General features: G+C 39.6%; 1 protein-coding gene across 2 annotated transcripts in view; it reads right to left on the bottom strand.

Moving 5' to 3' along the window:
- Positions 1-286: 286 nt before the first annotated feature.
- Positions 287-20,076, bottom strand: part of srgap3 (SLIT-ROBO Rho GTPase activating protein 3) — a 78,521-nt gene continuing 58,731 nt past the window's right edge. The window contains exons 9-22 of one of the 2 annotated variants that reach the window (XM_059328467.1): positions 19,189-19,386; positions 18,836-18,920; positions 16,190-16,217; positions 15,016-15,118; positions 13,649-13,709; positions 12,965-13,042; positions 12,720-12,854; positions 12,134-12,239; positions 10,209-10,436; positions 9,982-10,055; positions 7,450-7,630; positions 6,511-6,660; positions 6,106-6,421; positions 287-4,188 (exon numbers count right to left, since the gene is read on the bottom strand). In XM_059328467.1, the coding sequence (XP_059184450.1) occupies positions 3,742-4,188; positions 6,106-6,421; positions 6,511-6,660; positions 7,450-7,630; positions 9,982-10,055; positions 10,209-10,436; positions 12,134-12,239; positions 12,720-12,854; positions 12,965-13,042; positions 13,649-13,709; positions 15,016-15,118; positions 16,190-16,217; positions 18,836-18,920; positions 19,189-19,386 (2,190 nt within the window). In that variant the 3' untranslated portion in view covers positions 287-3,741. Of the gene's footprint in view, positions 4,189-6,105; positions 6,422-6,510; positions 6,661-7,449; positions 7,631-9,981; positions 10,056-10,208; positions 10,437-12,133; positions 12,240-12,719; positions 12,855-12,964; positions 13,043-13,648; positions 13,710-14,485; positions 14,517-15,015; positions 15,119-16,189; positions 16,218-18,835; positions 18,921-19,188; positions 19,387-20,076 lie in introns of both variants that reach the window. The other variant, XM_059328468.1, reaches the window with a different exon arrangement.

Here is a 20,076-nt window from a genome sequence, read left to right as displayed (position 1 = left end):
TATATGCGAGAGAAGGCAGACATCACTACTGCAATCCTAAGCGACTCGCACCAAAACCATTAAGATGAATTAATAGAACTATAGGTACGAGGAAAAATATGTATTTTTGATTTTCGGGTGGACTGTCCCTTCAAAGTTTGCCCAGTCAATATGAGCTCAGAAAAGAATGCTTCCATTCCATACCGTTACCTTTTGTCTTTTAGATTCCGATATGATTCACTTTTCACTGAACTGGATTCCAGCTCGGCCTTTCAAAGCCATAAAATCATTAGCACACACTATTCAGTTCACAGAGCAATAATGGTTTTATTTGGATGCAGGGGTTTTCAACATCCAGTCAGTGGTATGGTGTACATTACATCACAGGGTTTCAACCAACCAGACACTCATCAACAAACAGCATCACTAGACAAACAATTAAAGAGAAGGTAAACAGTGTGACAGCAACTCACACCCCAGTCCCCACAACCTGACAGTCTGCTCTCTTCCTATGACCTCCTGTTTGAATATTAACCTATTGTCTTCTCATGTCAGCAGACTAACAGTGTTACCCATTTCAGCATACATTCCAGGAAATAAAATGTCTGTAACATCACATGTAGGGAGAAGGAGAGAGCACCAAGTGCTTTATAACCTCTGTGAAAAGAGGCTCTGTATCAGTCCTGCTGTTTCCAACAATACTGCAATGAAGGGAGGGAGATAAATGACAAGTTACGGCTCAACCACAGCACAGGCAGTTCACTCACATGGGGGAAAAAAAGAAGAAATATTCTGAGATGATTCTACTGAACGTCACCAGTAGATCGCTTATACAGTAGTTTCTATAAACGCCTATTCTTCAGCGATCACTCCAAACACAGACAAGCATTTCATGATGATTCTTCGGTCACTCATGAGAGGAATATCTTCACACGACGCATTCCTTGCGGTGGTTTACAACTGAGTAGCAATAGAAAGTAAAGATTAAAAAAGCAACATCAGTTCATAATAAACATGTCAACTAATAGACAACATATTACAGTAAAAAAAAAAGTAAATATAAAAGTCCAATAAAAAAATGATGTTGTGCACAAAAGGCACTAAAATTTTCTGCCGCACTTACACAAGTGTCTATAAATAAAAAACAAAACAGTCTAGTTAAATATAATGATGATAATTTCACCTTTTGAAATCGTGTGCTTTCTTCGTATTTCAATATACTTTTCTTTTCTTTTTTTCTAACATTATCTTCGTAGATTTAGGTGCAAAAACTGTAACCAGGACAGACAAAATATGGATAAGCTTAGTGATTGTAATATTAGCTCCAGATTATAATGCCCACGTAATAGTGACAGACGGTGCCCACTGGTTGATAACAAGAAGAGGCAATACCAGCAGGAACCAGCAGAGGATGTGAGTGCACTGTATTGCCTTTTTTCTGTTTGTTGGAGCCCTCTGTTCTTAACAATCAATCCATTGACAACAAGCATATATTTCCAGTAACACTGCAGAGTTGACAGTGGAATCAGAGCCTGGTTTACATGCTAATATTTATAAGTTTATATTACTCAAGCATTGTCGTCTTTAACCTTTTTTTTTTTAAATTAGCAACAGCTGCAAACAGCTTAATTCATCATTCCCAGTACCCATAAATGTTAAGGCCTGTCTCAATATTGAATTAATTTGTGCGTTTCACCAAGGCAAGGCACCACATACAGCCATTGTTAAACTGTTGCAGAATATGAGTCAGATACTACAGCACAAAACATGCAGAACAGAGCAGGCTCTTTGGGATGCGAATAACACGTCTCCGGGCTAGAGTAGAGCCGTCAGAATGACAAGAGGTACAGCAGATAGAAACACTGAAATGTTTAGTTTTTCTTCCAAGAAAAGAAATACTCTACATTCAGAGCATGAATGCATCTATCAACAAAGATAAGAAAAAGGCAAGAAGGAAGGAAACTGCAAAAGCTGTGATAACAGAATGTCACAACATCTCAGGTTCCCCTGGGTGAGTATCACATTTTTACATTAGAAAGAGGAACTGTCAGAGGGTACTTATGCAACAATAAAGTCATCCGAATTAAACTTGAAGTGGCAAGAGTTACGCAAGCTGAGCGTGAAAATGGGCGGGTGTGTCAAAAACATAATGGAGAAAACATTTATTCAGCCTTTGTTGTCCTTTCAACAGCAATCTGTTTTCTACAGTACAATAACCAAATGCATTCTAAGCACACAGTACAAGGTAAATGATTTGAACTCTATTTTACACTGTTAAAGAGTATGTTTAATCATCCCTTTGCCTTTTTTTTGTATTAGCCTGTACAAGATTAACACTTCAAAAATTACTAGTTATATATTATGTACAAGTTTACCACAGGATTCCTACATTAGTTGATGCATTAGTTAAGTTTCCCCACAGTCCAACTGTACATGATGGTGGAGGATGACTTTCTTTGTTTAGTTCTGATTAGTACGACTTCAGAGATCATCTTCATGCCGGGATGCTTTTATCTTTAGCAGTGAACGTGATGACTTCAGGTACAACATATAGAGTACCACATACATGGCAGGTTTAAAATATAATACAGAAATATCCATATTTATTACCGTTATCTGAAACTTTTTTCCATTAAAATAAGGTTTCAAACTAATAATTATTGTTACAATGACCATTATGAGAAAATCCCACATCATTACAAACGCGCAATGGTGCAAGTCTTAAATGTTTCCCTTTTCTCCTCCGAACCCGGCATGCAGCAGTATATAATGTCACTAAGTTGTTACTTTGCTGAACATCCACTGTATTATAGTACAAACTGAAAGCATGGCGACTTCAAGTAACTTTGTATGTACAGCCATAAGGCCTGCGACCCTAAAAGGTTACCAGACATGGTATTTTAGACTGAATGTTTACAGATGAGGTGTTTCATACACATCAGCAGCGGTGACTGAAACATCAGCCGTGTGCTGGGTGGAAACTAAAACTAAACGTCACACAAGTATTGCTTCACTTGCATTCATTGCATCTCTGGAACGAGAACATGGCCACAGATTTTTTTGTTGTTGTTGTTGAAACTGAGGTAAAATTGAAGTAGATGTATTCTTATACACATTTTCTTTAGTTAAAGGCATACTATGCAGGAATTGTCACTTTACTGTTTGTAAACACAACATTCAAACGTGGCCCCTCCTCCTCACCTCAATTATAGTGAATGCAAACTCCAGATTTATTCCTGTTTTGGAACTTGCTTTGTCCCTGTGGCGTTTTGCCTCACTATATTTGCATTTTTTTCTGTGCTACATCTTCTATGGCCAAAGGGTAACGCCCAGAAATATCCCAAACATAGCTAACTAAAAAGAACATAGAAAATACAGACAGAGGGCCAGGTCTCTGCAGATACAGACACCACCACACACTTTGAGTGGGTCATCAGTATTGATTGACAGGGACTTTTTTGTACAGGTCTATACATTGTTTTGTTTTTTTAAAGAAAATCCTGCACAGTATACCTTTAAATCAAGTTTCAACGAGTTAAGCTTTACGCTATTACACCCCTACAGCATCTTCACCTGCTTTATCACCATGGTAACACATTCTAGGCTCACTTCAAGAGCTTCCTGAACATATAAATTAAGTCAGGCAGAAAACAGAGCGGAAGATTTCCATATCTGTTTTATACACAGGAGCACTCACTTCCCTAAGCTTTCCCTCCACTGGGGAAGCTTTATAACAACCCCACCCTACAGATTTCACCTTTGCTACATGGTACCAGATTTATCTCCAGCATCACCGGACGTATTTATATTAGAACCAGCAGCTGTACTGTTACTTGGGAACATCTTCTCGGTGGGAGTTACGGCAGGGCTGCCGACCCCTGAGGAGCTGGAGCTGCTGGAGCGGTGCTGGGTGGGAGGAGGGCGCACCGGCCTCATGGGCGGGGGGCGCAGCTGAGCCCCGACCAGCCGGGCGGAGAGAGCGGGTTTGAAGGTAGTCATCATCTCAGAGGTGGAGCTGCTGCTGCGGCGCATGGCTGCATCCGGGTCACGGATCATAATGGTGTGCAGGGGACTGCCGGGCTCCGAGCTTACCGGGTTCTTCATGGGTTCTAGGGTGTCCAAGACCACGTCAGGAGCCTGCTTAACCGTGTTCTGCCGCTCCAGCTCACGCAGCTCATGGAGTGCTGTAGTCATAGTCTTCTCTATGTCCTGATAAACGGGAGATGAAAAAGAGGAGAAAAAAAACAGTCAAAAATAACAGCTAGGGACAGACATCTAGCATAAAAGTAGAATTACCTCCTAGCGGTTGCACGCCTCTGTCAACTAGCCAAGTTGCAGTTCACATCCATGTCTGTCCAGACTTAATGTATGTAGCCATTATGCAATTCTTCAAATTTAGATACTGATTCAAAGCTTCAAATTAGAAAAAAATGGATGCCTCAAACACATTTTACCCAGCAGCAGAGAAGGTCACCAAATTGTGGTGATTCTACAGATCTTGGTGAAGTTGACCTTTGACCTTAGGATATAAAATGGTATCACCTCATCATTGCACCCTACTAGACAATGGTTGACCTTAGTTTTCCAGTCACTTCTGCAAACCTGCAACTTGTTATTTTATTTAATAATTTTGTCAATGCAATAATATTATTACATGTTAATGCAGTTTCATCATATTCTATGGACATGATTGCAAAGTTAAAAAAAAACAAACAGTAGATAGATACTTTCTAAAACAAAGCAGCGTTGTTTGCAAAATAGTTAGTTGAGACATTAGGAATAAGTGATTTGTGGTAAACAGGTTCAAATATGGAAAACAACTCGTATGTTCCTGTTCTATTGAAATACTTTTGGGTCCAACACACTCAAATGGACATGTTGAAAATGTTTTGTTTTCAATATACTGTAGGGCTGGGCGATATGGCCCTAAAAGAATATCACGATATGGCAGGCTATTTTTGCGATAATGATGTTCTTGACGATATTAGGAAATACTTAAAAAGATATAGAAAATATGATTTTTTTCCCGTCTGTATAAATAAATACAAATCTAAAATTTAGTTTGAAGTGCAAATCTCAACAGTTGCCAAATACAAAAAATGTACTCTTGACTCTTGAGTATGAGCAAATAATAATAATAACCATTTAGGGGTTCCGGGGGCATATTTTAATGAAATTTTGAAAAAGGAGAATATAGGTTCTTGTATGTTTTATTTAAGGCATCTTATTTTGACAGTCTTCTAAAGCTGCATGTGTTTAGCGACAGGGCATAAGTAGCTTTTTGTGATTAAAACAACTTTAATTGTTAGTTAATGTTAGCTTGTGGCTAACGAACGGCATAATGCCTGTACTAGTTCATAGTATTTAATTCGGCTCGCGCGCACAAACAGACGCACACGGAGAGATGATGTGGGTGCAGGACTGATACAGATAGGTTGGCAAGTTCCTGTATCATGCTTCACAGCTCGGTGTATTCAGTTGTGTAAGTCTGTGAATGCACGTGCATGTCTGGGAAAAGGACGGAGAGGTGAGGGTCAGGGTTTGACTGACTGGTGACAGACACTCAACCTTACGCCACTACATCCAGAAGTAGGAACGTTGCAAATATCATGATATGCATTTTTTTTAACCATAAAAAAAAAAATACCGATATTATCACGAACGATACGATATGGCACACCCCTAATATACTATATACCCTTTTGAAATGTCCCATCATTTTGAGTGAAGTCAAAGTACATTGGATCGTTTGATTGTGTTTGGATCTAATGTCTGCAGCCATTAGCTGATGAGGAGAATTTGATGCCAAGCTTTCAATGTTCGTTAGCTTGTTGTTCAGTTCCAGACCTCTGTGTCCTTGAGGTGTGTCTATCTCCCAGCTGCAGTCTGGCCCTGACATTTACTCCAGGTCCCAGCTGCTGCTCTCTGACTGACAGCATCATCAGGGGGTCTGGCTCTGTTCTACCAAACCTTTGATATCCTCTTGTAGTCTATAATTGCCTGACACTTCATATGATGTCTAGTACTGAAACCACAGAGCCACCAAACAGACACAAACAAACAATTTATATGAAAAGAGACAACTACTACCAATCAACTTCTCTACCTGACATTTCCCACACTCACCTCAGCCAGAGCTTCAGCCTCCAGTGATTTGTGGTCCCCGAGGCTGCTGTGACGGGTGGCCCCTGGCACCGGTCTCAGAGGGTGGCCCTCAGGATAGGTCTTCCTGTCTGGGTAGTTGATGCTTCCTGCACTGCCAAAGGTGCCGAGGCGCCTCTTCTCTGGGCTCTCCATACGAGCCTTGCTGATGGACACCTTGTGGGGGCTGCTGGGACAGGCAGCAGCCCGTGGCGGAGTGTCAGCCACTCTGGTTGGGCTGTGGGTGTCTGCACCACTTCGACGACGTGGGATCGCAGCTCCATCGGAACGTAGCCTTACCCTGTGAAGAGGGATCAGATCAGACCAAAGGTCAAACAGGAAGACTCCTAACAAGAAGTTTTGAAACAAGACATTCTTAAATGTATCCACCTCCCCATTACGCCTCCAAAGTTGTAATCAGGTGGTTGTTCACATGGTGACGGGGCATCATTTTTGGATGAACCCTTATCATCCAGCAACGGTCCACTGCTTGCTTCACTATCTGCTTTCTGGCTGAGGTTATCTGAAAAAGCATCGTCCCTGAAAGAGCAGAAGCACACCAAGGTTATTATAGTTAACGAAAACTAACGAAATAACGAAAACTAGAATTGAAAAAACATTTTCGTTAACTGAAATAGAAATAAAAGCTAGAGTTTTTAAAAAAACGATAACTAACTGAAACTGTATTTCGTGGTTACAAAACTAACTAAAATTATAGTGAAAATGTCCTTAGTTTTCGTTTTTGTCAACTTTTTTCATTCATAATTCAGTGTTTCTATTTGAACATGCAACACATGCTAAATATGTTTACTGAGACTGGGATGTCTACACACAAAAATTCAAAACACCTGGAACTGTAAGAGTTAATAACCTTATTGGGGCTGAGATGGATAAAACAAAGGAAATTAAGGCAAAATTTATTATGACCTCTTTGAATCTGGCACCCAACACGTAGCCCATTACAAAAAAATAAACTAACACTAAAACTAATAAAAACTAAACTAAAACCAAGCATTTTAAAAGAATACAAACTAAACTAAAACTAGAAAACTCACTCTAAAAACTAACTGAATTTGAAAACAAAAATTCAAAACGAAATTAAAACTAAAACTAATGAAAAATCCCAAACTATTGTAACCTTGAAGCACACAAGATACAAACATGAAGTTGCTGTTTACCTACAATAACTAATAAAATACTGAGTGTAACTTTGTCCAAGCCAACAATAAAGTGTTCTGCTGTCAGCGTCACTGAAGATGATTTTAAAGAGAGAATTTCATAGCACAAGATAAACAACGGGCTCCTAAAACACATTCTGCTTATACTCACAGGTCTTGTACTACAATGTACTGATGTGGGATGAGGCCATCCACACCATTGTGGCGGCCCTCCCACCAGTCTTCAGACGCTCTGTGATACAGAAGCAGAGAGGCTCCTTTTTTAAAGGACAGCTCCCTGGGTGTGCGTCCCACGTAGTCAAACTTAGCGATGGCCTCGATCTGTTCCACCTCTGAAAACATAAACATAAAAAAAAGCTTAATCAACTGTTTAAGGGACCACAACATGTACATATAATAATAATAATAATAATAATAATAATAATGATATTACAACTTTATTTGAAACACGTTTTATACAACAGAAGTAGCACAAAGAGCTTTACAATTATAATACTGACATAGAATGAACATACTAAAACATTATAGAATGCCATAATAAAAAAATAAGATGAAAAATAAAACACATTTGATTATAGTAAAAATAAAATAAAAGGGATTAAAATAGAATACATAGAATGCATAACATATGATGAAAAATAATAAATAATAATAAACAATAAACTTCTTTAGATCACAACAAGCCTAAATTTAAAAATAAAAACTAGTCTTGTCTTCACTGTACTTCCACATACCATCCAGCAGGGGTCAGTCAGAGTCTCACCAAAACAAGAAAACAGTTTTGCATCCCTCTGATGTTATTTTGAAAACCTTACCAAGGGGTTCAAAGGTGTGACAGAGGACAGCTATATTCTTAAGTAAATAAAAATAAAAGCTGTTTTGCTCAAATTTTGTTTCAATTCCACATAATTGAAAACAGAAAAGGTACAGCATGGTCACTAAATTCTTAATCTGACACCAACTTTTTATTCCATGAAAACTGAACTGCTGCCAGAGGTAACTGGCTAAACCGGCTACATAAACAGGCTACAATATAACACCAGTGACCATGATGTCACATAAACTCTCAGCTTTGAGGCCGACAAGAGCTGAACCTTAAGCAGGCATCAGCCTTTCTTATCGTTTTTTAAGGAAGAGCAAAAAAAGAACGAAAAGGTCAGCACTTATTGCAAATGCAGCCAAATGAAGCTCAAAGATAGAGTTACCCTTGTCTGACCTCACACTCCCTACACACTACATAGACCTTTCCACTGACTTCTCACATATGACATGGGAGATACTATTCTGTGTATTACCCATGTTTTGGCTTTTGTGCCTGGCCCAGTTACGCATTCAAAGCTCAGAGGAGAATTGGGGAAATACTGCACAAAGGAGAAAGTCTCAGGAGAATTGCTGACTAACACTGAACAAAGAGCGAGCAGGGGAGGAGGGAGAAGAGGGGGGAGACTCACACACACAGAAAGACGGATCAAAGAGGCAGTGCCGCATGCCAACACTGTTTACTCAACTTGCCTTCAGCTTCAAACATCACATAAGCCTTTGCAATCATAAGCTGTTGCTGTGCAAACCGCACTCACCTCTCAGTCAAAAGCATTTAATAAAAGAGGTCAGTCTGGACAGCTTTCTTATCCACAAAGACTATTAAAATCATATCACACATATTATCATGTGAAATCCATGTGATACCAATGTGAACTTCTCTTTGATTTTAATACTTTTATATGCAAAGTTAACTCAAATAGTTGCAACAAGTCTAAATGTATGCTTTCGTATCAGAGAAAGTAGTGGTACATTTTACCCTAGCTCCGATTCTGATCACAGAGCACACAGACAAAAAAACAATAGCTCACATGGCTGCTAACATTAGATACAATAAATCAGAAAAGAGTCCTCCAGAAACAAACAAGATTAAGAGTCATGCTGGTAACAGCTCTTTGAGCTAAATGATAAGGTCAGCATGCAAAAAACCCTAATATGCTGACGTTTAGCATGTCTGTTAGCTAATCACATTGCTAATTAGCACTAAACACACATCTACAGAGGCTAATGGGTATGCTATTGGTTACCTCTGGCAAGGAGGTCCTGTTTACAGCTTGGTATGCCTGCCTGTCAGCAGGACTTACAGAAAAAACTACTAGCCAAAGAAGGAACCTATTGAAAATTTAAGTGGATTTAAATTACAGGCTGGACACACAAAATGTTTTGTTTCTTTCAGTAACAATGCAAGATACGGCATGTGTGATTCATCTATGTGAATCCAAGTTGGGAAAATTGAAAATGGAAAAATCCGGATGTTAACACTGCGAGATATGGCTTGGTGGAAGTCTGGGCTATTATGTCTGGGTGATGGCTCCAGTCAGCAAATCACCAAAGTTGAGGAGAAATGAATATCTGCACCAATGTTCATGGCAATCTTTGATGTCATTGTTTACTCAAAACCCACAAATGTCACCATGCTGGTGGCACGGAGGTAAAGTTAAAGGACCAATTAAGTCAGTATGATTCATCCTCTGGATAAGATGAATGTCTGTACCAAATTTCATGGTATAATGTTATTGATTTCAGTCTGGACCAGACCGACCAACAGATGGACAATGCCATCCCTGGGGACATACCTGGGTAATAACAAAGCCCCTTCATCAAAAATAGATGAAAAATGACAACCACTGTATGATGTACTGACCTTCATCACTGGTGTGTGGTTCAGTTCCATTGTCAGCCTCGTCAATAGTTCCTGGTTCACTGTGGGGGCTGTCACTGTGGGAGCAAATGGAAAATGAAAAGTGGAATATGACAAATAATTGTTTTATGAACATAAAATAAAACAGATTTTCCACTTAAACTTAAACAAAGAGAACTGTGGTCTTGCCATATCGGTACTTTGCTCATGTGTTTACCACCAATACTCACCAGTACTCCTCCCCTCCAGTCATGCACTTCTCATACACTGGGCCTTCCAGCTCGCGCTGATTGGGAAAGATGAGTTCATGGTGGATGATAATGGTCTTGATGACCTCGTTAACATGTGCCTGGCACGCCACAGGATCCTGTCCGTCTGGGATTGGCATCAGGGTCGGACCGAAGCAGATTGCCAAATTGTATGGATCCATCATGTTCTCGTCACTGTACTGGGAGAGACTGAGGGACAGGACAGGTGAGCATTGTGAGTTTATTGATGAGCTTTAACAACATCAGATAACATAAACACGGTATGTATAGATTGTTGTCTAGTGGCAGTCTGTATTAAAAGACCTGTCAATCAAATTGGTAGCAATAAGGCTACATTCCTGTGTTGTATTTTGTGCTTGGAACACACATCAGGAATTCTTAGGCTTCCCCCTTTGCCATGTCTGCAGAAAACACAATCAAAAAGTGGAAAATAATTATATGGCTGGTTATTACATTGATAAACCTGCAATAACATGTTTTCTCTTTGGCCACTTGGGTTTAGTGGAAACAAGCTGTGGAGATAATGCTTATTATTATCTCCTTTTAAGTGTATGTGTGAACAAACAGCATCTTAATATACTGTATCCAGCAGACCAGGAGCAACTTAAGCATTCATTTTTAGTAATTTTTCTGTTTCTAAATTTGTTGTTTGTGGCTGGGCGTGTAATGCATACATCTGGTTTTTAAAACTTTTTCACAGAAAGTTACTGCCAGAAGACAAGAATACAAAGAATACAAAAGAATACAAAACTGAACCAGAAGAGAAAAGTTGTGGCTGTAAAACCAAAACATTGAGCTGCAAGATGCTATAAAGCTACCTACAGTAGAACTGTGGAGGGCCTAGGTCATAATTCTCTTTGGGTTCTTCACTATTTGTGACCCTGTTCATATACAAGTAGTTCTGGTCTATTGTTAAAAATATGAAATTAAAAATATTGATTATAATGGCTTTCTGCTATGCAGCAGACAAATCCCTTATAATGGCTGAGTTTGGCTTTAACTGAATTCAGTTTTGACATACAGTATTACATGCTTCATTGCACAGCTTAGTTAGACATTCACTTAGAAAGCGCTCTGATCAGCCAACCCCTTAAACAAATCGACTTAGCCGTCACATGCCACATCCCACTCTGGGTAACCAAATAATTCAGTGCTGCAAGAGGAAGTCATAATCAGCCCTTACACATTATCAACAAGCTGAGGCTGAGCAGTAAAACCACAGCTGGAACAGCTCCAAAAGTGGAAGGGGGGTATAGAGGAGCAGAGTAAAACCTGGGGTATGAAATCAAACTCTTTGTTCTGCAGGCAAACTCAGTAAAAGGAGCATTAATAACATCCATTATAAGAAGACAGGTATACTACTTCGGCGGGGCATGCGTTTCCGAGACCATAAATAACTCCTAAAACGCTGCAGACAGATGTAGCAATAAATAGCAGGTGTTTTTTTGTTCTCCGATATATTTTTGGATCTTGTCTTTTCACCTGACTGTAGCTATTTTGAGTTTGCTCTACATGGATTTTCCCTATCAGTATAACACTTACAAGCAAGTTAAATTTAAGATTCAATTACATCATTGATGCAAAGATTAAACTCAACTACATGCATGTCTGTAAACCAGAACTATGGCTGGGCATTATGGCCAAAATTCTCTATCTCTATGTCGGTAATTTCATATCTTGATAATGATATATATCATGAAATAGCATGTTTTTAAGGTAATTTAATACATAAATAATCTGTATGACAACCACAATGTTAAGCCATTTGTGTTTTCCTGTGTGAATTAAATATTGAATGTGCCAATAAATTGCCCTTGTTTATATTTTTATTTTGATGATATATTTAAACTGTTCAATCAAATAAATGTGAATCAGTGCAAACTCACTGATTGAGGAAAGCAAAAAGGTATCTCATGACGATTATGATGGTGCGAGAAAGTGTCACAGTAATCTGCTGGATGTGATGCGCTCTCTCGGCTCCAGACTCCAGCTCTGAAACACAAAGGACAGAGATAGAGAGATGTAACAACTGTGGTTTACACTGCAATGAACAAAATCTGAAATATGTGGTTACCAATCACTGTCCACTGAAATAAATGATATACCAGACCAGAGCAGGGAGAATTGATCAGAAAAATACAGAGACTGAAAACTGTTATGTTATGTGTTATGTGTCACTTTTATAGATGCCCCCTCCTGCTTTTCACCAGCCCCCTAAGCCTCACTGAGTGATCAAACTATTACTGTAGGAACAGCGGGTAAATGATTGTGTGGTGAACCTGCACGCGGCACACTCTCCTCTTCCTACTGGCTCTCTGTTAAATATCAGGCCTGGTGTACAGATTGCTTCCATGTGCTGCATTGGATGTATTTCTCTTCCAGTAAAGCTCAGTTTCTGTAAGGTGTGTTTTCTCTTTTCTATTTGACCAGTCCACTCACGGCTGTGAGTATTTTCTGTTGTGCGTGACTCACTGATGGTAGAGATGAAGTCCAGGAAGCGCTCCTTTGGGAAGAGGGGGTTCTCCAGTCCTCTGAAGTACAGCTTCAGCACCCCAGCCACTGAGTTGATATCATGGTCATTCTGGTCATCAACCAAGGGATCTTCACCTGATTAACAACAATATGTGTGCTCTCAGTGATGACATTTGATGTGTTTATCCTGTTTAAGTATTTGTTGCATAAAGGAGGTAATATAACACCATCTGTCTTTGACTCACCTCTCTCAAATGAGTTTTTGATATCATTGACTTCCACCTGTGATCCCGGCACGCGAAATATGCCCTGCTGCTGCAAGCCTGAAAGAAATAAGACCCAGAATTTGGAGATTTAGAGTTACGCTATCCACCATCATCTTCAAACCCCCGTGCCAGCTTCATGAAAGTCCATTGGAAACACATAACACAGAGCAGGAAATGTAATCTAGTCATAAAGAGAGATGCGTATTTTTCCATGAGAGGGCCCCTCAGTGAGGCTGCAGCATATGGTTCCAGTTAGAGGGCTCCTAATCAGTTTTCTGGAGTTTCATTAGGTCCAGATCCAGGGGAAAGGCCTGCAGGCTACAGCAATGAGCTGAAGACAGATGTGAAGGTAGACAGGGAGGAGCTATAAAGGGGGCTGGGCGGCTGAACAGCCTAAACCAAGACCAATGAGACTTTCAAAACTCTCCGTGTGTGATCTATTGTTATGAGCTTGTCAAATCACTGGCAGGCAGCTGAGCGCCTCAGAGAGTGGAGGTGCGGAGCGGAAGAGGTCAGCTCTGTACCTCTGTACCTGCGGCTATTTCTGGAAATAGATTGCCTTGTCCAATAGCTGCTGTCACTTCTTATGAGGCTGAAGGAGTTTTCAAAGGACTTCATAGTTTGCTTTCTTTTTCTGCCCTTTCACTCTCAAGTCGCACTCACCGTACAGATTGATGTATCGGACACAGCTTTCAACAACAAGTGGAATTGGTTGACCTGAGTCCTGAAACGATATGATGTGAAAAATAAATAAATACTGACAAGGCAAGACAAAAAGTTTCCAGAAAGAACACATAACTAAAAGAGTACATAATCTAATATAACATTTATGCAGCACCATTACAAACTATACAATGTCTTTATAAGGAAATAAACATAGTGTTCTCTTATAAATACATACTAACACTTCTCGATTGTTCTGCTGATTATTTTCTAGATTAAACGATTAATGAAATGTCAGAATATAGGGGAAAATGTGCAAGATGAAAACCAAAACTATTCAGTTTATTCTGATATAAAACAGAGAAAAGCAGGAATATCCATATTAAAGAGGATTAAAATGGAGTTTTCTGCCATTTTTGCCTGTAAAAGTGCTTTTACAACTAATAGTTGTCAATGATCACTCGACTAATCGATTACTTGGCTGATTGTTGCAAATAAAATACATGGAAATTGCAAATCGACTATTCTAGTTCATAAAAATTAAACATATGCAAGACAGGGGAAATCTAACGCTCCACTTCATCACTAACCTAATGCCTGATAAACATCCTGATGCCTCATAAACATTATATTAAGCAGATCTTAGAGGAGTGTAAAAGAAACAATAACATCAAGAAAACAAGCAATTGTTATAAATAATCAGATGGCACAGAATACAAAGTTGTGGAAATTAGCAGCATGCATGTGTAGCCTGAGCATTACCAGTACATTTCTACAATTAGTCTAAAAGTTTAGTGCCCTTGTGCCCTGACCTACACCCTGAAACAGCAGAGGTACCTGGATGCGGGTACGGGCATTCCTTCTTCCTCTGGGACAGAAAGCCGCAAAGCACAGAGCAGCAGAGGAAGAGAGGGCAGAGAAGCACAGTTAGAAAAGCTCAGATGACAAATGACCTCTCTGGAGGTTAAAGAAGGCTAAGCACAGGGACTGGCGAAAGGAAAGCTACAGAGATGCAGTAAAGGCTCGGGTGCAGTGAGGGACAAAGCAGATCCACTGCTGTCCACGGCTGTCTCCTGCCTCTCAGTCATCTTTAGAGTGACTGGATTTAGAAATAAAGCCAGAGATGGTCAATTGTTCTGGAGGGGAATAAAGAGACAGCTGACTGCCGCTCTGTCTGCACCAGCAGAACCATGGAAGGGAGGAGGAGGATTAGAGGTTAAACAGAGGCGTTATATCATGATCAAGGGCAGCTGGAAGAGGGAGGAACAGAAGGCCAAAGTGAGGAAGAGAATGAGAGCGAAGGCTCTAGCTGCCTTCCCCTCCTGCTCCACAGGGGCTGCTCAGTCATACTCCACCACCAGAGGTACCTTGATGAACGTCTCCATATTGCCGTTAAACAGCTTATGGTTATACACAGAGCGAGGCCTAGGCTTCCGCATTTTCTGTGGTTTAGGGGGAAGGGTGGGGGGCCTGTGAAATGACGGACAAAGGGTACAAAAACACCATATTCTGTGAAAATGTAGAACCAAACATGGAGGTTCAAAAACCGCTGAAACAGAGCAGTAAGAAACATCTGTTTAAGTACAGTAAGGGAATATGTTTAAGTTGAGAAAAAGCCAATGTGAGAGGTTTCATTAAAGAGGTATTTTTTCACTGATGTCTGATAAAAGTTACTTTTCAAAAGTCGAGGTGTAAATCTTTGGTAAATCCAAAGATAAAATTAAATTACCTGTCAGCTGATATGTTGTGGGACAACAAAGTTCACCATTAAACTAGCAATCTAAACATATCATACTCATACATCTTGGCACATACGTGATTCCTTTGTTCATTCTTTTATCATTTGTGATTGGATAAAAGCAATATGAAATCAACAACATGATTTTGAAATCAATATTTTGTGGGAAATTATTGATTTTCTTAGTAAGTAGCCATGATATAAGCAGGATAATGTACAGCATGTGGGTAATAATTGTGAAATATACCCCTTCAGGGTGTTTTAAATCCTGCATCAACATGTCTGGGATTATACTGCAGTAATGACCAGCTCACTGTACATTAATCCCTAACTAACATATCAAAATGTAGAAATATGATATAAAGTCTAATCCAACATTATAAAATAATGCATGCAAATTTAAATTTAAAACTTATTTTGACACGTTCAGCAAAATGCAGCTTGAAGTTTTTGCAGTATATACTGACAGTCCCTTTATGAAAGAGTCTACAATAGCAACTGCAAAACCATGGCCCCTACATGCCAATTATAATTGATTTCATATTAATCTCATGTCTGTATAAAACAATGAGCATGGCCTTTTTTTTTTTTACACAATAATTGACATTCATTGACTGCAATGTTGCCATGTGATGCATTCAAATATAATTAACATAAAACAAAAATAATATATTTTTACAAATAATTATTTGATTATCATTTTTTCCTTGAGTGAAAGAACAACCGTCATGCTTTTGTGTTTCTTTCTTTTGAATATTGCATGAAGCAGATGTTTGATGACAGAAAGTCAAAGGACATCCTACCTTGTAGTTCCACACTCGGCCCTTTCCCCTGTGGAAAAAACACACAAGAGGGACATGTTATATCTTTGTGGTACATATTATACAGACTCCAGTGTCCACTGCCACTGAAGGGTTTGATGAGACACAACATGACTATTGAGAGAGATGAATGGAGCAGTGCGAACACCATTCATTGGACAAAGCTATTGAGCAGTCTTCACTGAATCCACAGGGGATCCGGAGGACCCTGTGGGGTTATAGGCCTCCTTGCAGAGCAAAGAGGAGGGGGGTGGAGGCTGCAGTGTGTGTGTATGCTGTGCTGGTTCACTGAGTCTTTTGTTGTTTGGATTTCAACAGCGCATGCACATGTTAAAGCCATATGAATGAAGGAAACCCAGTCTGCAAAGCTATCATTTAACTCTGCTATATTGACACATTTAAAAATCATAATCCCTATATAAACCAAATTATTGGGATTATGATTTTTTAGATTATATAATTATTTTAGATTATTACTTGATTACTTTTAATATTGGAAAAAATCCCATAATTATTAAACTTAATATTAACAAAATAAAAATTAAGATTTTCCTGAACTTTAAAAATCATCTTAAAAACAAAGAAAAAAATACACAATATATAAATATATACATAACATTAAAGATAAAAAAGTTTAAAAAAAACCATATAACATTATATATATATATAAAGAATAAATTATCTAAAATCCCCACTTTGTATAGAGAGGGAGAGCAAAAACTGCTCAGTGTTGACCAATTTTTGAGGTTTGATGTTTTTTTTACTTTTTTACTTTTTTAACTAAATATAAGAAAATAAGAAAATAATAAACTGTAGTGAACTCCCCCAACTGAACACTCCTCAAAACAATGAATATATAAAAATAATAAATAAACATTAAAGGCCCAACATCAATTAGATCAAATATGCTGTAGAGCACTGCTATAGTCTACTTAAGAATTCTAAACATATATTCAACATATTGATAACTACATTTAGCATATTTCAGACTGGTAAAACACACTGCTGCAAAGGCAGGGTGTGCAGCATTCAAGACAAAACCAGAGCATTATTAAAACAAATAATTGTTTTGCCCCAACTGCCTTGTTTTCATAATGGATGGAAGCCAAAATCATAATTAAAATAACATTTGAATAATTGCCCAGCCCTACATTAAAGTTTATGCTTTTACTGATAACACATACGGTCGGTTAATTCACAGAGGACCAAGCCTTCAATATGAAGGGTAGGAGTGTGTTTTTTGTCTGCCACTGACTGAATTATCAACTGGGAGGCAGTTCATGTACAAAAAAACCCAAAAGCATTCCAACATTATTCCTTTACTCCATCTAACAATGGACAGCAAGAGCAAAGGCTAACCCATTTCTCAACACATCATTGTGGCAGATGGGGCAGAGCCTCTGGAGCATTCATGTGAAGAAACAACAGCACATTTCCCAGACACCATTCCTCTGAGTGATAGCCTCTGTCTACCTCTGACCAACCAACCTCAAAATTACACATCTTCTCAAGCAAAAACTCCACCATGATTTCCCCCTAATTTCATAACAAAGAAAGTGCCTCGATGATAGAGAGACATGCATTAAATAAACATAAAAGGAGAGAAATACTAATCTAATTCACTGAACAAGGGAATTGGTGACTCCTTATCTGGGAAACAGGGGCTGGCAGATATCCTAGCACCATCTTGTCTGGTGCCAGTGCTCGGCATTATGTTTTTATTAATACATGCAGCAAGATGTAAACGCCATGTGGCACTCGCCAGTCTCATCTTGTTCCCTCTGTCATGCTCTCAAACAACCACGCACGTACACAAACACACTATTTTGAACAAGCTAATGAGCACGACGCAACCCTGATTGATCAGCTGAATAATTAAACATGGGTGGTACCTGGAGACGCCATATGTCGCGTTCAAACACTCTCAGCTGCTCCGCCGTGGACATAGGAACAGATCTGTCCAGATACTGATATGAACTATAATGTGAGTGTTTATGAGTGCAAAAGCATGATGTTGGTAGTTTGCCACAGAGGGAATCACAGGGACTTTTTGGGGGTCCTGAAACTCAACAGAACATACTAAATGATTAAGTAAAGACTTGAAGTGTGGAAATATTCATGTGTGCAAGGCCTCAGCTGTGTGTCCCTGATGCCCTTTTCTATAAGTTGAACCCCTGATGCAGGAGCAGCTGCAGAAACGGGCCCGGGTCTGGTCCTGCTGATTGATTGGGCGTAAACTGTTCACGGCTGAGGTGACAAGGGGATCCCTGGGGAGGGGAGGGGCTGAGGGAAGTCTTTCTCTCACAGCCTGGAAATGGAAACCCTCCCTGCGGCTTCACCATATAGTGACTAACTGGATAATACTTTAACCAGTGGAGATAAGTAGAATAGTGAATGGAAGCTTCAAAGAAGATGTGGTCTGCTTTTGGTGTGATATTTTTCCATTTGAATGTCTTTCTTTTCTCCTTCCCTTAAAAAAACGATTGTCTTTGTAGCCTCCTATACCTCATTCCCTGCTTCCTATTAGATAAGACCTCCATTATAACCCAGAGGGTAGTGATTTTACAGAGCTGTGGTGGGATTCTGCGGGTCATAGATGAAGGCAGACGAAAAGAAAAGACTTCTTACCTTCTCCGAGTGTCTGCTTCAGTAAGTCATGCTTGGCCTGCAGCTTAATGATGAGGTTACTGCCATTCAGGTACTCCTTGAATTTCTACACGGAGAGATGAAGGCAACAATGAGTGAGCAGCAGCAGCAGCAGCAGCACTAATCCACTGTAACAAGAGCCCAGTCAAACACTTCAGTGTCGCTCAAATCAGCATAAATTCAATCTGTTCTACTTTTAATTTAATTTCTATTTTCAGGGCATGTGGAAATGATGACTGATGGCTTGATTTTGAAAAAAGCAGAGTAAAGCTGGAGTTCACAGCAGGCCGGCAGCCATTAACAGTTTAGATGGATCAAAATTGACACAAACTCACCGAAAAGTAGAACATTTCGGTCTCCTGTTGGTTCGCCCTCCTCTTGGCCACATTCAGCTTGCTCATGTAGGACTCGGAGGCCACGGACTTAATGGATTCAGTGGAGCGGCTGTGTTGGAAGGCGTCCGACACGTCAAAGTCCTCTACTGTCAGCATGTCCTGCAGCGTTTGCATGGTGGCATCCAAGGTCTTTCTCACCTGCACATATGGGGGGGAAATAAAAAGGAAAGAAGACAAATGAAGCATCACATCTTACTCAGTTTTGCACTTTTTTCCTTTTCGTGGCAACCAATGTAGATGGTGACAATTTCAAGGGCAAGATTGAGTGATTTACAGCACGAACATTTTTATATTAAAGACAAATTGACCCCTGAACAATAAATGACCTTGAATTACACTGAAATGACATCAAGCAGCATCCAAATGTCAGGCATACATCAGACTGAGACATGAAAATGAAGAGCGCCTGGCAAAGATACAAATTGCCTGTGAAATTACTGAAGGAGGCTTTTTGTTTAGGGCTGAGATTGATAAAGCTCATTTTCAGTAATGGGCTCGTCCATTATCCACCAGAGCACACGACATGGGGAGACAGGGAAAAGACAGAGCCATTGGCACAGGAGAGTCTAACAGGCCCCGGTTATTATAACCTCCATTTGCACCTTTGTGTCTGCGGCTCTTAATGAGAAAGTTCTCTCTTCATCACAAAGTAGACAATTTCCAATAGAACTTCATAGAAAACATAACACTGGCACTGCAACAATCTTAATATATTCCCCGCCTCCCGCAGAGCAAGGGTCATTGGAGAGCAATTGCAATGAGAACAGATGGTGATGTGGCCCTCCTACTTGGCTCTGGGGGAAATGAGACAGGGTTTTCTGTTTTTGG

Source organism: Centropristis striata, chromosome 3 (genome assembly GCF_030273125.1).
Source record: "Centropristis striata isolate RG_2023a ecotype Rhode Island chromosome 3, C.striata_1.0, whole genome shotgun sequence".
In the NCBI taxonomy this organism is placed as follows: Eukaryota; Metazoa; Chordata; class Actinopteri; order Perciformes; family Serranidae; genus Centropristis; species Centropristis striata.
Note: the sequence above shows the minus strand (reverse complement) of the source record. Positions and strands in the feature narration are given on the sequence as shown.